Below are 22713 nucleotides of genomic sequence, written 5' to 3' on the forward strand. Positions count from 1 at the left end.
AAAAGAATGGGGTAAGGCATTACACATCCGCCCCGTATCATCCAGCCACAAATGGATTGGCTGAGAGGTTCGTACAAACCTTTAAGAAGGCAATAAAGGCTATGTACAATGACAACATTCCGCTGCAGCACAAGGTGGACAATTTCCTGTTCGCCTACCAGAATGCGACACATGCAGTCACCAACCAGGCCCCAGCCATGATGTTCTTTAACTGAAGGTTAAGATCTCGCTTGGGTTTGCTCAGACCAAACGTACGAAGAGATGTTGAGAGTAAGCAATTCCAGCACATCCATGAGAAGCCAACAAGGAGCTTCAATGTAGGGCAACCAGTCTTGGCCCGCGACTACTGAACAGAAAAATGGCAGCCAGGAACGATATGCACACGGCAGGGCCCACTAATGTACACAGTGGACGTTGGGGAGAGCATCGTGAGACGCCATGCTGACCAGATCCTAGAGTCACAGCAACAAGTCAACCCCACGCCTCACCCATACGTACCTGGTGATGAACCTGACATACGGGTCGCATCTACCCCAGAAACAGTAGCATTGGAAGCTGATGAACCAACCGACGACAGGGGGCCAGAATCGCCTCCGCACCAAGAGCAAGACACTCGGGAAAGGCGCTATCCAGAAAGGATCAGGAGGCCTCCCCAAAGACTGAATATATAAATAGACTATTTTCAGCTAATGTTGCATGTTAAAAGTGTTAATTGTAATTAGTTTGATATTTAATAGTTAAATGAGTGTTATGGTACTGTTAATCTAAAAGGGGAGGAATTGTAATGTGTATACCTTTAAGGGGGGGGAGCTACTTTTTACAGCTCATGTATACTGTAGTACCGGCAGTGACCACACCTGTATATAGCACTGAGTAGTAATCTGTACAGGCAGTTCCACTGTGAGCCACGTTGAGTAAACACCTGTTGTACCGTTTCTCCTGCACTCTGTGTCTTATTATACACAGACACAACACCAAGCACTCCCTTTCTCCTGGTGACTCCTATAAGGTGTCCAATAAGAGAGAGTAGCACAGCACTTAATCTTTATAGGTGAAGTCCTCAGAGAATTTCCAGAATAAATGTTGCTCGAGTGTTGGTGAAGTCTTGACAATGTGTCCCACAAAGTCTCCCGATGTGTCTCAAAAGTCCTCTTCAAAAGTCCAGCAGCAAGTGAACAGTAAAAGGGGATATACCTTTAAGTAGCGCTCAAAATCCTCAGGAACGACTTGTTTACTCCCAATCAGCTGGTCGCTATTATGAGAGGGCGTTAGGTCACGCGCTGGCCAGCAAAATGCCATGCAGCCTCCTTAATGAGCGCTAGCAGGCAACTTAAGTGGCAGTCAACCCCCTAACGATCCTTCGGGCGGCCATTCCTAGCGCAAGCTTCAACTCCTTTGCCAAGATGGCGTCTTGCGTAAAATGCGGGCAAAAACATTTTTTCAGCTTAAGACCCCATCTTGGCCACCTTGGAAGCTCTTTACCGCCTAAGGTATCCAGGGAAAATCGCCCCCATAGAATTTACAGCACAGAAATGGCCCATTCACCCCAACTGGTCCATGCCGGTGTTTATGTTCCACACGAGCCTCCTCCCACACCTCTTCATCTCACCCTATCAGCATATCCTTCTATTGCTTTCTCCTTCATGTACTTATCTAGCTTCCCCTTGTGCTCTGCTGGGCCACTGATTGCACACCTCTCGGCATTTACAGGTATATTTTACTGTTGTCATGAATGTGAATGAATAAAGTTAGTGCCATTATCAGTGACTTATTTTTCTGCCCAAATAGGTTCTGAGACAAAGTCATTTTTACATCTTCAGGGGAATGAATCTCAGATTTTTTAAATGATTGGTAGTAATTTTCATCCAGCTCCTTCCAAGTTAAACTAGCTCCTTCCAAGCATCCTGAATGTAAATGTTGCCACAAATTCATTGGTTGTTTTCCCTGCTTCTTCTGTTGACTGTTGGCCTGGCTTCTCCACTGGTGGAGAATGTGGTGATGCACGGTAACTGCGGGGAAAAAAAAGTAGGATTTAAAATGTAGAGACGATTGAAAAAAGGGAATGGATAAAATATTCACTTCACAACATTGTCCATAACCTGAAGGGACTTATCCAATGTAAGCAGTTTTTCATGTGCATTTGTATTTTTCTGACCCCTTCTGTTTGTAGGATCTGTGGAACTTGATCTGAATGGATTTCCTAATGGTGCAAAAGCAGCTAAGAAATGTGACTTGGATATGATCGCAAAGGATTCTGAGACTAAACTTATCTCCATATTTCAGCAAAAACGTCTGCGGGGTTGGTGGCCTTTAGAAAAGTCAGGTGACCTCACTGTAAGTACAGTACTTCCTATCTGTAATAAATAAAATTAAACTAAACTTCTACCACATGAAAAAGAAATAGGGGACTGAGTGATGCAGTGAGTTAGACAACTTTCCTTTTCTCATTGGCAAGCTGAGTTTGATTTACCCAGAGAAAGTCTCCTCTCTATTAGCCATGAGTAAAGTGAGTTGGGCAGTCTCTACCAATGTTCCCTTTCATTTTATTTGGGCGTGTAGCCGCTTTAAGGGGCAGCGCAGCCCATTCAAAATACCGTGCGTTTCTGCTGGCTGCGATGAGCCCCCTTCCCGCTCCCCTCAGGCAGTCCAAAGTTCGATTGTTCAGCTGGGCGAGCTGCCTGTGGAGGTGTGACAGTGGCGACAGCTCACCACCATTCTTTAGATGAGGCCCGAGGACCAATTTTCCACGATCTTCGGGCCTCCTTTCAGGCACAGGGATTGTTCCCTGCGCCCATTTTGACACTTGAAAACTGGCCCGAACGAATTTCTAGACCTGCATTTTTTAGCTCAAGCTCTACCACATTCTGCTGGATAGAATTAATCAACAGAGTGCTAACTCGTATATTTAATTTCCACTCAATTTCCTTTCTGTCCCCCCCTTTAAGGCAGTGGCTTATACTGGAGTGTTATTCCACAGCCACTTGTTTAGGCTAGAGGTGTCTACTGCTTAATTAGTAGAGTATGGTACTGGACGAGTAACCCGGAGGTCATGAGTTTATAATCCCACCCAGGGTAAATTCTGAAATTGAATTCAGCAAGAGAACCTGCCACATCTACCTGGTCTGGCCTACATGTGACTTCAGCCCCACAATATTTGGTTGACTATAAATGCCCTCAAAGCAATCATAGATGGGCAATAAATGCTTTGCCATAATAAATAAATCCCAAGAGAAAATATAAAAAATATATATATTTGTTTTTTTCCCAGGATGGTGAGCAGACACCTTGGGATTGAGGAGGCAGATATCAAATAACTCACATTAGGGAGTATCATAGAATCATAGAAATTTACGGCACAGAAGGATACCATTTGGCCCATCGTGTCTGTGCCGGCCGAAAAAGCGCTATCCAGCCTAATCCCACTTTCCTGGTCTTGGTCCGTAGCCCTGTAGGTTGCAGCACTTCAAGTGCATATCCAAGTACATTTTAAATGTGATGAGGGTTTCTGCCTCTACCACCCTTTCAGGCAGTGAGGTACAGACCCCTCCCACCACCCACCCCCCCAACCCTCTGGGTGAAAATTGTTCTCCACAACTCCCCTCTAATCCTTCTACCAATTACTTTAAATCTATGCCCCCTGGTTATTGACCGCTCTGCTAAGGGAAATAGGTCCTTTCTATCCACTCTATCTAGGCTCCTCATAATTTTATACACCTCAATTAAATCTCTGCTCAGCCTCCTCTGCTCCAAAGAAAACAACCCCAGTCTATCCAATCTTTCCTCATAGCTAAAACTCTCTATTCCCGGCAACATCCTCATAAATCTCCTCTGTACCCTCTCTAGTGCAATCACATCTTTCCTGTAATGTGGTGACCAGAACTGTATGCAGTACTCTAGCTGTGGCCTAACTAGTGTTTTATACAGTTGAAGCATAACCTCCCTGCTCTTGTATTCTATGCCTTGGCTAATAAAGAAATGTATCCTGTATGCCTTCTTAACCACCTTATCTACCTGTCCTGCTACCTTCAGGGATCTGTGGACATGTACTCCAAGGTCCCTCTGTTCCTCTACATGTCTCAGTACCCTACCACGTATTGTGTATTCCCTTGCCTTGTTAGCCCTCCCCAAATGCATTACCTCACACTTCTCCGGATTGAATTCCATTTGCCACCTTTCTGCCTACCTGACCACTCCATTGATATCCTCCTGCAGTCTACAGCTTTCATCCTCACTATCAACCACACGGCCAATTTTTGTATCATCTACAAACTTCTTAATCATGCCCCCTACATTGAAGTCTAAATCATTGATGTATACCACAAAGCAAGGGACCTAGTACTGAGCCCTGTGGAACCCCACTGGAAACAGCCTTCCAGTCACAAGAACACCCATCGACCGTTATGCTTTTCTTCCTGTCACTGACCAATTTTGGATGCAACTTGCCACTTTCCCTTGTATCCCATGGGCTTTAAATTTTCTGACCAGCCTGCCATGTGGGACCTTGTCAGAAAGAGTATTAAGTCATCCTACCTAGAATCATACAGCACAGGAGGAGGCCATTCAGCCCACTGTGCTGGTGCCGGCTCTTTGAAAGAGCTATCCAATTCATCTCACTCACCTGCTCTTTCCCTGTAGCCCTGTAAATTTTTCCTTTTCCTGTATTTGTCCAATTTGCTTTTGAAAGTTACTATTGAATCTGATGCCACCACCCTTTCAGGTAATGCATTCCAGATCATCATAACTCGCTGCATAAAAATAAATTCTCCTCATCTCCCCTCTGGTTCTTTTGCCAATTATCTTAAATCTGTGCCCTCTGGCTATTGACCCTATGACCGTAGAAACAGTTTCTCCCTATGTACTCTATCAATACCCCTCAACATTTTGAACACCTATATTAAATCTCCCCTTAACCTTCTCTGCTCTAAAGAAAACAATCCGATCTTCTCTCATTTCTCCACATAACTGAAGTCCCTCATCCCTGGTACCATTCTAGTAAATCTCCTCTAAACCCTCTCCAAAGCCTTGACATGCTTGTAATAATAGTGAGTAAAATTAAATTTAAAATAAAACACTTATGGGAAAAATACACAGCAAGGAATTGTGTAAATCCAGTTTACTTAATTCATGAAGAAAATCGTCATAAACTCACTCTTGAATTATTAAGGGTTCCTGATTCATAGAATAAGCGAGATGGCCCACTGTCTCCCATTAGGTATCCTCTACATATCCTACCATTTCCTAACCGCAATAACATGTTTCTATAGAGCAGACTCCAGCCGAATTTCATTGGAACAGGGAAAACTAACTGGTTGAGACTGCACGATGGCCATCCCTAAGAAGAATATTTGTGCCAGTACATTTTAATTCATGACCATTAGCTAACCATTTGGCCAACAGCATTGGTTTCTGTTACTGAGAAACACAGATCAAGGGCTTGGGCCTATGGTGCAGAAAATCACCGAGGGTGAAAAAGTTGGCGAGAAAATGTGATAAATCAATAAGTAACCATTAGGTGACCCAGAGTTTGGGTTTTTTAAATGTATTGATTATAGAAAGGAGGGAAAACTGAGGGAGGGAAGAAGATCCACCATCGGAGGATAGTATGAGTCATTGTAGAAGATGTGGTGACAAGTCTCGATTTCAACACAGTGAGGATGGAGGGAAGCGGAAAGAGCATATAGGATAGCAGATTTGGAGTTTAAGAGGAACAGTCTGAGTAGTAATTGATTAAAATAAAGAAGGATTGTAATGAAGAGAGTAAAAGAAAGAAAGACTTGCATTTATATAGCGCCTTTCACAACCACTGGACGTCTCAAAGCACTTTACAGCCAATGAAGTACTTTTGGAGTGTAGTCACTGTTGTAATGTGGGAAACGCAGCAGCCAATTTGCGCACAGCAAGCTCCCACAAACAGCAATGTGATACTGACCAGATAAACTGTTTTAGTGATGTTGATTGAGGGATAAATATTGGCCAGGACAAAATAGTGCCATGGGATCTTTTACGTCCACCTGACAGGGCAGACGGGGCCTCGGTTTAACGTCTCATCTGAAAGATGGCACCTCCAATAGTGCAGCACTCCCTCTGCACTGCACTGGAGTGTCAGCCTGGATTTTCGTGCTCAAGTCTCTGGAGTGGGGCTTGAACCCACAACCTTCTCACTCAGAGGCGAGTGTGCTACCCACTTTTTTTATTATTAATATACTTTATTGAACATTAAGAACATTTACAACATCGTGATCATTTCATTGTATCATACAATTCCATTCCGTTGCTCTGCACAGCCATTCTGCCACCACATTTTAACATCAAAACCTGAAGTTTAATTTGTCTCCTGTAACATATATTAATCAATTGTGCTTTAAAAATTGATTGTAAAATACTATCTTTAAATTCCTTTCTGAATAAAACATCCACAGAGCCTTATAATGATCTTTTAGCTTGTATTTAAAATACTCTTTCAGATTGATTCTCCTCCCCTTAAAAAACAGAGCATTCCTTCTTTGCACAATCACGAATCTAGCCAAACTGAACATTAAATTAATTGCCGCTCCGCTAGACTCAGGCAGACTCTCCTGCAATCCCCATCTCAAAATTGAGTCCCACAGGATTCCCATTCTTGCTCTTCAGTCCCCACCCAGCAAAAAAGCTTCACACAACTGTCGAACATAGTACTTAAAATCATTTAACTGTGGACATAACACCAGTAAATGGGACAGAGTCTCATCCCGTATCCCACACACTGGGCAAGTTGCCGGCTCCACTCGTCCAACCTTGCACAAGACCGTCATGGTAAAAATCCTGTTATGAGCCAATTTGAAATCCAGTTCAATCCACTCTGGACATTTAAAATTCGCCCACACTCCCTCCCAAATCCTGTTGAATTCCAGCTGTGGGTATATACTCTGCCAAAACTCCTGACCAGCAGGTGTCTTGAATCTCCAATCTCTAAATACCTCATAGAAATCTCGAGTATTACTGTTGTCAAATTGGACCAACTCTCCCCCTTTCTCCAGCAGAAAGCATGGAAAAGCGGGACGCATTTTACTTCCTTTGGAGATTTCCGCATTTATTTCTTCCATCCAATCCTGTGGCATTGCCCTCACAATCTTCTCATACATGATCCCTATTGCTTTTTCCTCTACCTCCTGATCCTCCTCCCACACCATGTCCCTCACTATCGCTTCCGGCAACCAACCTGGAATTACCTCGTATAATACATCTTTCACACATATAATACCAGCTTTTATAAAAGCTTGATTAAATAAATCCTCTCCTTCGATGTTGACCCACCTGTTCAAAAATAAGGGCTGTTCTAAAAATTCCTCAGGCCCCTTGGGCATAAACTGCACACTTTTTAAAAAGTGGGCCCAAGTCTCTACAACCCCCTTATAAAACCTAGGGAGAAGTTTAATCGATTTCAAAAACATTTTATTGAAATTTTCCCCGAAACCAAATGCTTCCTAAACCTTCAATAAAAACTCATGAGACGGACTCACCAAAACAGCCACCCCTCTACTGTTTTTGTTTGCACAACTTGCAAACACCTCTCCCTTCCAAACCTTCTGAACTCTTTCTAGGATATCCTCATCCCAAAAGGTTTCTTGCAGACACAACGGGGGTGATTTTCATTCAGAAGTCGGGTTGGAGGCGGGACTACAACTTTCGGGGTTGTAGTCCCACCTCCATCGAGATGCGGCCAATCCACATGATTTTAACTTGATTGACCTTGTTGAGCCTGCCCAGCGGGCTCAGCAGGCCAATTAAGGGCCACCCGGCAACAGGTGATGTCACAGACTGAAATTTCATCTGTCAAGGTGTTTTGACAGATGAAATATCAGAGTTTCACAGCTGTTTGAAGCTGTCAAACACTGACAGTCTTACTTCTAACCTGAGTCCTTCTACACAGACTCAATTAGAAATCTCACTGGCACAGAAAGCTGCAGGCTATAACTTTTGACAGATCGCAGCCATACTGCTTTCTGTGCCGGTGAGATGATGGACTCCCCGAACCTAAAGGAAGGAAGGCTGTAAAGGTAAGTACAGGTAATTTAAACTTCTTTACACACACCAAACACACTTACCTTTGCACTCATGCACCCATCACTCACCTGTACACCGACATCTCGACCCCTCCAAGTCCTTCAACCCGACGGCCCGACTCCTGTAACTTGGCGTGGTTTGGAGCCGTCAGGAATCCCACATTTCAACATTCAAAATAGGGATTAGGCTAAAAACTGCCTGTTAACTAGCTGTTAACAGGCAGTTAATTGGCACTAATCCCTTCCCGCCTCGGGTAGGCGGGTCCCAGTGTGGGGCGGGTACCCGCCTCCTTTGAAACTTACATGGAGGCGGGTTGGGGGTGGGATGGTGTCGGGACCCCCGAATTCGGGACTTTAACCCCCCGCACGCCTCCAATCCCGACTCCACGGGTCAATGCAAATCGACCCCAACAAGTCCCTGCCTTTAAAACCCTGCAACAACTGCTGCAATTTCTTCTCACCCCTCAGTCCGTTCACATTAATCGAGACCAATGTAATCATGGCTCCAAAGAAGGGAAGTATGCCTGATAATCTCCCCATCATTTAATCTCTGGCCCTTCCCTCCTCTGATGCTCCTTCCCAACTTTTTGGCTAGCTGTTGCTTTTTCCTGCAGCCTCCGACTCTTTTTCACCTCCTGTTTGAACCTTCCCTGCTGTTTCAGCCTCTTCCTTGCATTAAGTTTGGGCCAAGGAGCTGCCCTTTCTCCCTCCTTCTGCCCCTCACTAACCTTTCTCTTTCCACATGATGCCACCACACCCCCCACTTCCATGTCTCTGTCCCCCTCTAATTCCTCACTCTTAAGCTCTTCTGTATCCCTCTGTGCCTGCTCCCCATCAGATACATCATCTCCCATAGAGAGTCTTCCTGCTATCGCGGTTTCTCCAACAGCGTCACTCCCTTCGACCTCATCTCCACCGCTGACCCTTGCTCCCTGATCCTTCTCTCTCTGGGACAATGGTGCACCTATATTGCTCCCTTCTGGCATCTTTGTCTCGCCGCTCCCGTCCTGCTGCCCCTTTAAGGCTCCTGCCTCTTGCACCCTCTCCTTGTCTTGGCTCCTCCTGCTCACCGAGATGTCCGACTCCCCGTCTTTCTTTGGAGTACTTACATTTATCACGCACCCCGCTCCTGCCTCCTCTCCCCCCGCGGACACCAGATTCTTTAAGGAGAGCTGAACCGTATTAAGGCTCGAGTCTGCACTCGACCCTTGCTGCCCGCTGCTGTCTTTGTTCTTTTCCACTGTACTTGGTGTGTTTTCCACCATCTCCATCCTGTTTTCTGCTCCGCAATTTTCTGCCTCTTCCTGTGCTCTTTTCTCCTTCAATTTACCAGCTGTGCCCTCCGACTGCTCCGCTCCTCCGGCCATTCCACTCACACCTCCTGCTCCTTCTCCCATCTCCTCGTCACTCATAGAGCTTCCTTCTGCCTCACACTCACAGTGGGTGGGGCCTTTGTGACACACCACACAGCTCTCCACTTTGCAGCTCCGAGCGATGTATCCAGACTCTCTGCAATTATAACAGTACAAGTCTGGACAGTTTCTTACAAGATGGTCGTGTCCAAGACAATAATAACAAACCTTTACTTGGTTATCATGCAGTACTCGGAAGTACTGCACTCCTTCCATTGTCTAGAATTTCATGCTGTACAGTAATGACTTTACCCCCTTTGGGAACCGCACCTTTATGTAACGGGTTCCATCTGCTACCTGTGTTCCTGGATAGTATCTCCTCTTTATTGCTGAGCAAATTTTAATGTCCCACGACTCCAACTTTTTGATTAGCACATCGTCCTCAATATAAACTGGCAAGTTTAAGAATGAGACCACGACCTCTTCCGAATATAGCAGAGATACCTCCAAGAACTTATCGCCAACGTTCAAACTGAGTAAAAGTCTTTCCACCTCCCCTCGGCCACTGACTGTCACCTCAAACCCAACATTCGGCTTTGGTCGGCAGGCAAAGCAGCTTCCCTCGCCACAGTCCTCATGTACTGCTTGGATCATATCCCAAGCTCGTATCTCCTTATCCTCGCACTGAACCACCACCGTGTTTTCTTTTCCAAACTTCCTGGGGTCCCGGCCCAAATCTTTGGGCCTTTTTTTTTCCCTTCCGACGACAGTTTCTCCCCTAATTAAATTCATCTTGCGAACACTGTCCCCTGAGCGGCCCGGCACTCCGGACCCCTCAGCAGCCATCTGGCTGTTGTTTATGGGCCAAAAAGGCCCTAAAACCTGAAAACAAAAACCACCACCAACTTTTTACAAACTCACTCCAACTCCCTGCTGCAACCAGGCAACCAGTAACACCTGCTCATTCCTAGCCCCTCCCACCTAGAGAGTGCTACCCACTGAGCCACAGCTGACGCAGAAGTTGGAGGTTAGAGGTGACAGAGGATTGCCAAACAAACAAGATTCTCCTTTTATCTTGTCAGGAGTGCAGGAGATGTGTTAGAAGAGCATTCTTGATGTGGGACAATTAATCAAATTCTAATCTACTAATAGATGCATTTTAAAATTAAAATACACCTGTTAATAACAGCCATTCTGCACTGATCAACGCTCTCAACCTAAAATTTGTACTTTTGTTATTCATGGTATTTTTTGCTCACAAGTGTCGTATGTGCTGCTATTCATGATTTCTACACAACTAATTTAGGGAAAGGTTGAAGCTGAATTCCACCTGGCTACTGCCGAAGAGGCTGAGAAGAATCCAGTTGGCTCTGGTCGCAAAGAGCCAGAACCACTGGAAAAACCCAAGTAAGTTTGGTTTCACTGCTGAACTGGGTGAAGGTTATAGAAGCTGGGGGTTTCAAGTGATTTGATCTGCACTTTCAAATTTTCTTGCCACTTTCACTCACCATTGAAACACGAGCATGCATGTTTGTTCTGATAAATATATATTTTCATTATATTGAATTTATCTTAATTTGTTCCTTATGCAATATCATTAGCTAAGGATATTGGAAAAAATCCACCAAATTTGCATAAATTCTTGTTAGCCAAAGGTTACATTTTGGTAAGCGCGTAGGACTGGGTTGAGTTAAATATTGTTGAACTGTACAGGTTTTACTCCAACTTTAACCTAAGTGGTTTCTTAACAATTAGAGGTCACTTCAATTTACTTAATGCTAACATTAACATTGCCTGTAGTTATTAGATCAGCACATTGTAAACTCTCCACCATAGTACTTATTGGGTTTTGATTATAAAGTTATTGCTGCTTGTCAGGGGCGATTTTCTCACTGGAGGCGAGATGGAGGCGGCTTTCGGTTTGGGTGGGTTTGAAACTCACCTCCACAGATAGTTTTCAAAAAATTGCGATTTTCCCATGATTGGCCACTTGATTTCAGAGGTGTGGGATGCCCTTGGTCAATTAGTGTTTTGGGACTGAAACTCACCTCTGCTGCCATCACTTTCCCAGTCTGATTTTATGGCTTCTTGCTGCCTTGGCTCATTCCACAGGATTTCTGCCTATGCTGCACCACCTGCAACATATTCTGAGAAATCACTACGTCAATTCCAAGGCAAGGGCCTCCCGAGGCTCTCGGATGAGGCGCTGCAAATGTTGTTTGAGGGGGTGACAGCTAGCAGGAAGGTGCTCTTCCACTCATCTGGGAGGAAGAGGCCTCCCAAAGAAACCAAGGCTGTGTGGGTACAGCTGGCAAAGGATATAACCTCCAGATCTGTGTGCAGATTGCGAGAATGTTTCTGTGTATTGATGAAATGCCATCCCTGTTGGAAAGCATTAAAATGAGTTGATGCCAAAATGTTGGCGATATAATACGCAGCTCCACATTGCGGGCTCCGCCATACTTGTGTTGTCAGGTTGGTGGCCTGAGTGATAGGAGGCCAGAGAGTGATGTCCATTGTCAATGATGTCTTTGGATGGAGCCAAGGACATGTGTCAACTTGGGCAACCTATGCAAATCTAGCCAGGATAAGTTCATCCCTTGCATCCTGGGCAGCCATGTGCTCACGTGCTGCCACTGCTGCTGGTCGATACACCAGCACTCTGACCTCCTCCTGCTCCTCCTCCTCCTCGTCCTGCTCCTCCTCCTCCAGATCCTCCTCCTCCTCAGCCTCCTCCTCCTCCTCCTCATCTGAGGAGTGCTGGAACTGAGCCACTTGCTCATCAGGAAGCTGCAAGCCATGACGCTGTGCGATGTTGTGCAGTGCACAACAGACCATGACTATTCTGGAGACCCTGTATGCTGTATACTCCAGGGCTCCCCCTGATTGGTCAAGGCAACGGAAGCACATCTTCAACAACCCAATGGTTTGCTCGATGATGGACCTGGTTGAATTGTGGCTGGCATTGTAGCGCTCTTCAGCCTCGTTAGCTGGCCTCCTGATCAGTGTCATTAGCAACTTCTTCAGGGGGTAGCCTTTGTCACCAAGGAGCTATCCGTTAAGTTGGTTTGGCAGATAGAAAAGCGGAGGAACATTAGAGTGCCACAGGATGAAAGAGTCATGGCAACTACCACAGAACTTGGCGCAAACATGCAAGAACTCCTTCTTGTGGTTACACACCAGCTGTACGTTGAGGGAGTGGAAGCCCTTTCGGTTGACAATGATAGCTGGGTTGTGATGGGGTGCCCTAAGGGCCACATGTGTGCAGTCTATGACGCCCTGCACCATTGGCATGCCTATAATATTTGCAAAGCCAACCGAACAGGCGGTATACTTGCTTGATCCCTTGAGAACTGGATGTAATTGTGGGCCTTAGCAAAAAGGGCATTGGTAACCTGCGTGATACAACTGTGGGCGGCCGACTGGGAACTACTGCTGATGATCCCTGGAAGGAGCCTGAGGCAAAGACGTTGAGTGCAGTGGTGACTTTGACAGGCACTGGTAAGGGGTGTCCACCCGTTCCTCTGGGCACCAGATCGTGCTGCAGCAGTCCGCAGATCTCTCGGACAACCTCTCGCGAAAGTCTCAGCCTCCTTTGGCACTGCTGCTCACTCATGTTGAGGTGGCTCATCTTCTGTCTGTAAACCCTCTGTCAGGGGTTTTTCCTGCAGTGAGGTGCCTCAATGCGCTGGCGCCTTCTGCCCCGTGCAGCATCAGGTGGCTGAGCAGGAGGTTGGGGCTCCTGCTGCTGTTGCTGCTGAGCTGCCTGAGCAGGAGGCTGAGGCTCCTGCTGCTGTTGCTCCTGAACTGCCTGGTTCTGCTGCTGCCGTGGATGCTCCTCATCCAAATCTGAGGTCCATGGAGAAAGAAAACGAATGGATCCCATGCTGTTTGCAGATGCTTCCGTTGGGGAAGCGCTCATTGCAAGCGGAGAGAGGGTCTTCCAAGGAGGTCCCACAGTTGATAGATTCAAGCTGCAGCACCTCCGACTTCGGAAGGCCTGCTAAAAGTGCTCAAAGACTTTTTAAAGCAAAGTTCTGGCACCTGCAACTAATCCCTGATGAAATAAACGATCTATTGTTGGACCTGCAGCTGTGAGGAGACCACCCACTAGTCAAGCCGACAGGTTTACCTGGCGTGGTTTAGGAGGGTCGTGGAACGTGCTGAAATGCTTGAAAAATCACGAGGGCCTCTCAAAATAGGCTTAGAGATGCCCTTAATGAGCATTTAATCCTCCTAACAAGCGCTATGGGCAGCTGGAGGCGGGACCGTTTCCCGCCCTCCAAAACTGGCACCAGCAAAATTCCGTGGAGGCGGGTTGGAGGCGGGTTCCAAACCCACCCTCATTGTTTCTGGTTTTCCTGCCTTTCCCACCTCCAAACCCGCCTCCTCGGACATCAGAAAGTCGCCCCCTACGTTTAGGCATTTGCCATCTTGTGCTTGTATGCAGTGGGTTGTGTCCCTCGACAAGCACATTTGTAGTATTTCAGTTTTAAAGGGTCATCAACACTGTACTCACACTGGTCTTAAACTGTTTTAATAAGCTTTTCTTTCCTCCCTATAGCCGTCCTGATATCTCCTTCTCTTGGTTCATCAACCCTTTCAAGTGCCTTTATTATCTGATCTGGAGAAACTACAAGAAGCACATCATTGTTGGACTAATTTTGCTAATCCTATTTTTGTTTATTGCGATACTGCTCTACACATTGCCTGGTGCAATAAGTACGAGGATAGTGAATGGATGAACTAAAGTTTTTTAATTGAAATTGAAGAACTCCTCTCAAATGTACTGATCAACATTACTGTCTTAAATCAACCAAAGCCTATCAACTATATTTCAGGGTTCAGTTTCATGTGTTTCATGGGTCATTCTATTTATACTGAAATCTTTGCAAGTTTCTTGCAGATGTTTGATTTACTGTGATAAAATGGTTCCTATTTGCTTTATTGAACTAAGGAGCCTAAATTAATACACAGATATGATCCTAACTCTGTAACACTGTGTTTATGAAATACAAGTGCAAAGATTTCTGCTTTAACCGACAAATAGGTAATTTTATAGTCTGTTTGCAGACTAGTCCCAGAATGACAACTATGTTGAAAGCAACATTCTTTATGCTTTGCTATTTGTTCACACCTCACGTTATGATGCTCAGTGTTGTAACCTTGAAGACGATCACTCAAATTGCCTCATGTTTTATAAATTGCTGGAAAACGGAATCTGCGAAGCACAGGAGTTGTTCAATTTCAGAATTAGCGAAAACAAAATTATAATACAGGTAGACTATCCTTTATCCGAACTTCCGAAAACCGAAAACCTCTAAAAACCGAAAGTTTTTTCGTTCAGCGTAAGTCGTGCGCACGACGCCGACCCCCGACCCCCCGCCGACCCCCCCGCTGACGCCGACCCCCACCCCCGACCCCCCGCTGGCCCCGACCCCCGCCGACCCCCCTGCCGACGCCGACCCCGACCCCCCGCCGACCCCCACCCCCCGCCGACCCCCACCCCCGACAAATTTCCCAGTCTTATAAAATACCTTCTGAAATCCGAAATTTTCCGAAAACCGAAACACGGCTGGTCCTGAGGTTTTCGGATAAAGGATAGTCTAGCTGTAGTAAAATTCTCATGAGAACAAAATATTTCCGTCTCAGCTGAGATTGATTTGAACTCACCTTTATTTTGGGGTGATAGATGAATCTCTGTGCTGTGGCAAGGCCATCAATCTAGGGGTGCAGAAAAGTACTAAGATTTTCCCTGTCTGTCGATGCCACCTCTCTACCAGACTCAAACACTTTGACAGCAGCTATGGAGAAGACGGTGGCCCAGGCCATTCACCTTTCAGCCAGCAAGAGTATTGGTAACAATTGGCTGAAAAATGAAGAGAAATATAACAAAAAAGATTGGGAGATATTATCAAAGCTTAAAATGTAGAAAAATATTAAAATTGGCTCTAAAAACATTTGCAAAAAAATATATATGTGAAAAGCAATGACCATTAGGAACAATCAGGCTGAGTGAAGAGGTTAAAATGCCTCACATTTATGAGGTGTGCGAATCTAAATGTAAAGCAGCTCCAAACCCTAGTCCACAAGCTTAGGCGACTTTGACAAGTTCTCACCTGAGTGGATCACACAGCACCTTGACCTTGTGGTTGTGGAGGCGTCCTTGATTGCTGTCTTGGCTAGGCAACTGAAGGCAACTGTATAAGCACCCAAGGAGACAATGAAATATAGCTGCCATGTTTTAGGAGGAACTAACTTGCTTTTAATGAGTGGGCTGGAGCACCAAACAATCGCACAACTCAAAAGCATTCAGATTCCTTTCCAGGAAAGAAGCTAGATTTTTATAGCTCTTAACAACAACAACTTGTATTTATATAGCGCCTTTAACGTAGTAAAACGTCCCAAGCTTGGTGGGAGTGCTGAGGGTTTAGGTGAGGGGGGCTGGACTCTACTGAGAGTACTACGACATTATAGAAATGAAACAGGATACGCAGAGCCCATCATGTTCATCTTGCTTGGATATGCAATACCATTAATGCAGCTCCAATGGTATTGTTAATTCATGTTTTATAGATAAAATATGTAAAATTAACCGCTCTTGATGACTTCTCTTGCCATTGTTTAAACAATAACATTTAAAAAAATATTTTCCATCTCCAGTCTTGGGTTATTGCAAAGTTTAAAAAAAAATTCTGTTAATAGCACTTAAGGCTTTCTTGCTAATTAGTTCTCCTGAATTTTAGATGCTAGTGAGCTCAGGATAGTTTCACATTACTGCCAGAATAAAGCAAATACACACCACTATAATTGGCAAACTTTTGTCAAGCAGTAATTACTGCAATTGCACACTCAGCAATGGTTGCTAAATTGAATTGATCGTGTAACTGGAAATAACATTATGTGGCAAAACCACTAAGAGACTCTCACAGTGACTGGTACAATTGCCTTTAATCATGTTTATTACCTTTTAATGTTGGCTCTGGTTAAACAGAGCTAGATTGACAAAATCGCGATCTGACGCGATGACGTCATCACGTGGGTCATGTGACGTTCCAACGGCGGGAAACGTGATGACGTCATGACGTCAGAGGTAGAGGGCATTTCCAGCTAGTCCTCATGTGGAGTGATAGTGAATAGACCTGTTTAGAGCTTCTCCTGCATTTTCTTGTTTTGTAAAGTTTTAGTACATTAAACTCAGTTTGTTAACTACTAGTGAGTTTATAGATTCTTTGCTAGGAGTGCAGAGACTCCTACAATACGATTTGATAGCAGTCCATTGGCAGATATTGTAAAGTATTGTGATTAGCTTTGTTAACCAGTCAGAGTTAGAGGATTTGGATGAAATGTCAGGTTGCAGCTGAGTTACTGTCAATTTTCAGAGAGCTGGCGCGGTCAGTCGTAAACAATTCACAGCCTCTTCATATCAGAGCAAGGTACAGTATGATCCTTCACCGGAGGCTGTCAAAAATAAACCCAAATAGACACGTCTTATACCTTAGTTTGATAAATGTGATGTAATTTTTAAAATGAATATTAAATCTAGTTTTAAACATAGAAACATAGAAGATAGGAGCAGGAGTAGGCCATTCAGCCCCTTGAGCCTGCTGCGCCATTCAATGAGATCATGGCTGATCATCCAAATTCAGTACCCTGTCCCTGCTTTCTCCCCATATCCCTTGATCCCTTTAGACTTAAGAAATATATCCAACTCCTTCTTGAATATATTTAATGAACTGGCCTCCACTGCCCTCTGTGGCAGAGAATTCCACAGGTTCACCACTCTCTGGGTGAAGAAATTCCTCCTCATTTCAGTCCTAAATGGCTTACCTCTTATCCTTAGGCTATGACCCCTGGTTCTGGACTCCCCGGCCATCAGAAACATCCTTCCTGCATCTAGTCTGTCCAGGCCTGACAGAATTTTTTAGGTTTCGATGAGATCCCCTCTCAATCTTCTAAACTCCAGTGAGTATAAGCCCAATCAACACAATCTCTCCTCATACGTCATTCCTGCCATCCCAGGTATCAGCCTGGTGAATCTTCGCTGCACTCCTTCCATGGCAAGAACGTCTTTCCTCAGATAAGGCGACAAAACTGCACACAATACTCAAGGTCTGGTCTCACCAAGGCCCTGTACAATTGTAGCAAGACATCCTTGTTCCTGTACTCGAACCCTCTTGCTACGAAGGCCAACATACCATTTGCCTTCTTAACCGCCTGCTGCACCTGCATGCTTACCTTCAGCGACTGGTGCACAAGAACACCCGGGTCTCTTTGCACTTCCCCTTCTCCCAATCTATTGCCATTCAAATAATAATCTGCCTTCTTGTTTTTGCCACCAAAGTGGATAACCTCACATTTATCTACATTATAGTGCATTTGCCATGTTTCTGTCCAATCACCCAACCTGTCCAAATCGTACTGGAGTTTCAAGACATCCTCCTCACAACATACCCTCCCACCCTGCTTTGTGTCATCTGCAAATTTGGAGATATTACATCCAATTCCCTCGTCCAGATCATTAATGTATATTGTGAACAGCTGGGGTCCTAGGACCGATCCTTGCGGTACCCCACTAGTCACTACCTGCCACTCGTAAAACGACCCGTTTATTCCAACTCTTTGTTTTCTGTCCGCCAACCAGTTCTCTATCCAAGTCAATAACTTGCCCCCAATCCCATGTGCCTTAATTTTGCACACTAATCTCTTATGCGGGACCTTATTGAAAGCCTTCTGAAAGTCCAAATACACCACATCCACTGGTTCTCCCTTATCTATTTTACCAGTTACATCCTCAAAAAATTCCAGTAGATTAGTCAAGCACGATTTACCTTTTGTAAATCCATGTTGACTTTGTCCGATCCTGTCACTGCTTTCCAAGTGCTCTGCTATTACATCTTTTATAATGGACTCTAGCATTTTCCCCACTACCAATGTCAGGCTTACCGGTCTATAATTCCCTGCTTTTTCTCTACCACCTTTTTTGAATAGTGGGGTAACATTAGCTGCCCTCCAATCCATGGGTACTGTTCCAGAGTCTATCGAGTTCTGGAAGATGACCAGCAATGCATCTACTATTTCTAGGGCACTTCCTTAAGTACCCTGGGATGTAGATTATCAGGCCCTGGGGGTTTATCGGCCTTCAGTCCCATCAATTTTCCTAACACCATTTCCCTACAAATACTGATTACTTTCAGTTCCACCCTTTCATCAGACCCTATGTTCCCTGGCATCTCTGGGAGGTTATTTGTGTCCTCCTTTGTGAAGACAGAACCAAAGTATGTATTTAGTTGGTCTGCCATTTTTTTGTTCCCCATTATAAATTCCCCTGATTCTGACTGCAAGGGACCTATGCTTGACTTCACCAATCTTTTTCTCTTCACATATCTATAAAAGCTTTTACAGTCAGTTTTTATGTTCCCTGATAGCTTACTCTCATATTCTATTTTCCATTCCTTAATTAATCCCTTTGTCCTCCTTTGTTGAATCCTAAACTACTCCCAATCCTCAGGATTATTGCTTTTTCTGGCCAATTTATATGTCCTCTCCTTGGATCTTATGCTATCTCTAATTTCCCTTGTTAGCCACGGTTGAGTCACCTTTTTTGTTTTATTTTTATGCCAAACTGGGATGAACAAATTCTGTAGTTCATCCATTCCGTCTTTGAATGTTTGCCATTGCCTATCCACTGTCAACCCTTTGAGTGACATTCCCCAATCAATCCTACCCAACTCGCTCCTCAGACCATCGTAGTTTCCTTTATTTAATTTGAGGACCCTAGTCTCTGAGTCAACTACTTCATTCTCCATCTTAATGAAGAATTCGATCATATTATGATTGCTCCGACCCAAGGGGCCTCTTACAACAAGATTGCTAATTAATCCTTTCTCGTTACATAATACCCAATCTAAGATGGCCTGATCTCTGGTTGGTTCCTCGACATATTCGTTCAGGAAACCATCCTGTAAACACTCTTGGAATTCCTCCTCCACAGTATTGTTACTAATTTGGTTAGCCCAATCTATATGTAGATTAAAGTCACCCATGATGACTGCTGTGCCCTTATTGCATGCTTCTTTAATTTCCCTTTTAACGCCATCCCCAACCTCCACCTTACTGTTTGGAGGTCTATATACCACTCCCACTAATGTTTTCTTCCCCTTAGTATTTCTCAATTCTACCCATACAGATTCCACATCATCAGAGCTAATATCCTTCATTACAATTGTGTTAATCCCTTCTTTAACCAGTAATGCTACCCCACCTCCCTTTCCTTTTTGCCTATCTTTCCTGAACATCGAATACCCCTGGATGTTGAGTTCCCAGTCTTGGCCATCCTTGAGCCACGTTTCCATAATCCCAACCAAATCATATTCGTTTACCTCTATTTGCGCAGCCAATTCATCTACCTTATTACGAATGCTCCTCGCATTAAGACACAAAGCCTTCAGGCTTGTTTTTTTAACGCTCTTAGACCTATTAGAATTATTATTTACTGTGGCCACGTTTGATTTAAACCGTTGATTTCTCTGACTGCCACTTTTGTTTTTCTCCTTCCTATCTTTTGCTTTTATCCTTGTTTCCCTTTCCTCTGTCTCCCTGCTCAGGTTCCCAACCCCCTGCCATTTTAGTTTAAACCCGCCCCCAGAGCACTAGCAAACACTCCCCCGAGGACATCGGTTCCAGCCCTGCCCAGGTGCAAACCGTCTGGTTTGAACTGGTCCCACCTCCCCCAGAACCGGTTCCAATGTCCCAGGAACTTGAATCCCTCCCCCTGGCACCATTCCTCTAGCCACGTATTCATCTGAAATATCCTTCTATTTCTACTCTGACTAGCACGTGGCACTGGTAGCAATCCTGAGATTACTACCTTTTGAGGTCCTATTTTTAAATTTACCTCCTAACTCCCTATATTCCGCTTTTAGGACCTCATCCCACTTTTTACCTATATCGTTGGTGCCTATATGCACCACGACAACTGGCTGTTCACCCTCCCCTTCCAAGATGTTCTGCAGCCGCTCGGAGACATCCTTGACCCTTGCAGCAAGGAGGCAACACACCATCCTGGAGTCTCGTTTGCGGTCACAGAAATGCCTATCTATTCCCCTTACAATAGAATCCCCTATTACTATAGCTCTACCCCTCTTTTTCCTCCTGTTCTGTGCAGCAGAGCCACCCCTCTGCAGTTGGCTGCTGCTGCCTTCCTCTGATAAGCCATCCCCCCCAACAGTACTCAAAGTGGTGTATCTGTTTGAGAGGGGGATGTCCACAGGGGACCCCTGCACTACCTGCCTGCACCTAGTTTTAGTTGACAAATGAGTGTAATGTTTACGCAGAAAACGCTGAAACTATTCAGCAGGTCAGGCAGCACCTGTGGGAGATGGCAGACTACTTTATGTTTTGGGTGCACACCCTTCTTCAAATACATTTTGAAGAATTTGTACCCAAAACATTAACGTGTCTGTCCTCTGCACAGATGCTGCCTGACCTGCTGAGTGTTCCCAACATTTTCTGTTTATGTTTCAGATTTCCTCCAGCTGCAGGTTTTTCATTTCTATTTTGTAATGTTTGCTCTGTGATTTATTAAATGTGCAAAATAGTGTAGCATTTTCATTCTAAAGTTAATCTTTCTAATTGGAATTGTATATACTGTATTTACTCTGCATATTTATCTGAAAGCTTTAAGGTGGTTTAGTATTTTACTGTTTAATGCTTGTTATCAATCATTAAAATTTAAAAATGTTCTTTACCTTGCGTTGTATAACTGAGCTGTTCTTTAGTTTATTGATAATAACAGTGATCATATCTTCAGTGAAGAAACCTATATCTTATAGGTGAGGGTTTTGTTTTATGCTGTTCTGTGAGCTGCCAATGTTAAACCAGCTGCTGAATGTGCATTTCAAAGATCACTCTCATTGATAAGTTCCTCGTGACGTCTACTCCTCCACCACCACCATAACTTTGGTGGAAGTTCGGTGAAAACTCATTCACGCCAAAGTTACAGTTGCTGAGCAGGAGATGCCCAGAGAACATTCCTGGCATATGCCTCAGTGATGTACAAAGGCAGTTCAATCCATGGTCAGATAAAACAGCGTGACCCAGAAATTCGATGCTTTTATGCGGGCTGTTAAGGCCGGTTTCGTAGAAAAACTGGCGGCTGCCTTGCGTTAGCCCACTTCCGGCGCGGAATGCGGTGGCCGCCACATTGGGCAGGTTGGCAGCGCTGCTGTTGCCTGCACTCGCCGCAAGTATTTTAATTACCAGGAGCGTGACGTCAATCGGCGTGCGACGCTGAATTGATGCACGCTCATCCATTTTGGAGCTCACCGCTCCTCTTCCCGCTCTCTCTAAAGCACGCCCATGCGTGCAGCCATTGACAGCGTGTAGAGCCGGGAGAAAGCAGCATTGAGCTATAAACCGCACAGTAAACAGCTACTGAGATAACTGGTAACTATGGAGAGCTGAGACTATGTACAGTAATTGGATTGAAAACTGCTCCCAATGAGTTGCATCAAATCTCCCACCTGGTCAGTCAAACATTACATGAGGTAAATACTTTTAAAATAAACTATACTCTACTACAGTTGTAATAATCTCAGGAAAAAAATCAAAACTGCATTTCCTTAAATTTTATAAATTGGGTTTTCTAGTTTCGAAACTGATAAAATAATATGCAAAGTTTGGAAGTCTGTTTTTAAAAGGCTTAACACCGTATTCTCACCAAGTGTTCTTCAAAAGTCTGTTGCTGTTATAAATTTAATTGAACTCTCTTCTGCACGATTTACACCAGTAAACTCCTGACCAAGAGGTTCAGGTTACCCTCTAAAAACTTTTTTTTATTTCAATTGATTTCTCCAGCAACAGTTTAAGGACATCTATGCCACAGTCTTTGTGGTGTTTTCAGCCACAGTCCCTACAGATCTAAGCCTGTGCTTTAAGATCCACTCACCAGGGAGTGAATCTCCTTTGCGATATGCAGGCTAGTGCACTGTCACTGCGAATTGCAAGATGGTGCATTACCATCCCCATCCCCATTCCCCTCCACCTCCACCTCCAGCATCACGATGGAGCACAAACCACCACACAGCAACCATCTGGGTGAAACATCTGTGGACCTATGGCAGCCAGCGAAGGTGGGAGTACCAAGCAGTCTGGAAACTATTTGTGGACCCCACATAAGACCCAGACAAATGTCCGAGAAAGTAAGAGGGGAGCCGTGGACAAAGAAATGCCTCCTAATGTGCCGCAGCGCACAATGCTCCAACCCTACAAGGGCCATCAGCGGACTCAATACCTCCTGACCCAGCAAAACCCAGGAG

The 22713-nt window shown here is 44.7% G+C and overlaps 1 protein-coding gene across 1 annotated transcript in view; it reads left to right on the top strand.

Annotated features, from left to right (window-relative positions):
• LOC147081741 (fer-1-like protein 6) overlaps positions 1–21143 on the top strand; it is a gene marked incomplete at its 5' end in the record, with an annotated part of 213804 nt that extends 192661 nt beyond the window's left edge. Inside the window, 3 exons of the mRNA XM_085980729.1 lie at positions 2171–2334; positions 10701–10801; positions 13959–21143. Coding sequence (XP_085836855.1) covers positions 2171–2334; positions 10701–10801; positions 13959–14139 — 446 coding nt within the window. The remainder of the gene's footprint in view (positions 1–2170; positions 2335–10700; positions 10802–13958) is intronic.
• Positions 21144–22713: the final 1570 nt, after the last annotated feature.

This window comes from Somniosus microcephalus, unplaced genomic scaffold (assembly GCF_052327205.1).
Source record: "Somniosus microcephalus isolate GS21.2 unplaced genomic scaffold, FLI_Smic_1.0 scaffold473, whole genome shotgun sequence".
Taxonomy (NCBI): Eukaryota; Metazoa; Chordata; class Chondrichthyes; order Squaliformes; family Somniosidae; genus Somniosus; species Somniosus microcephalus.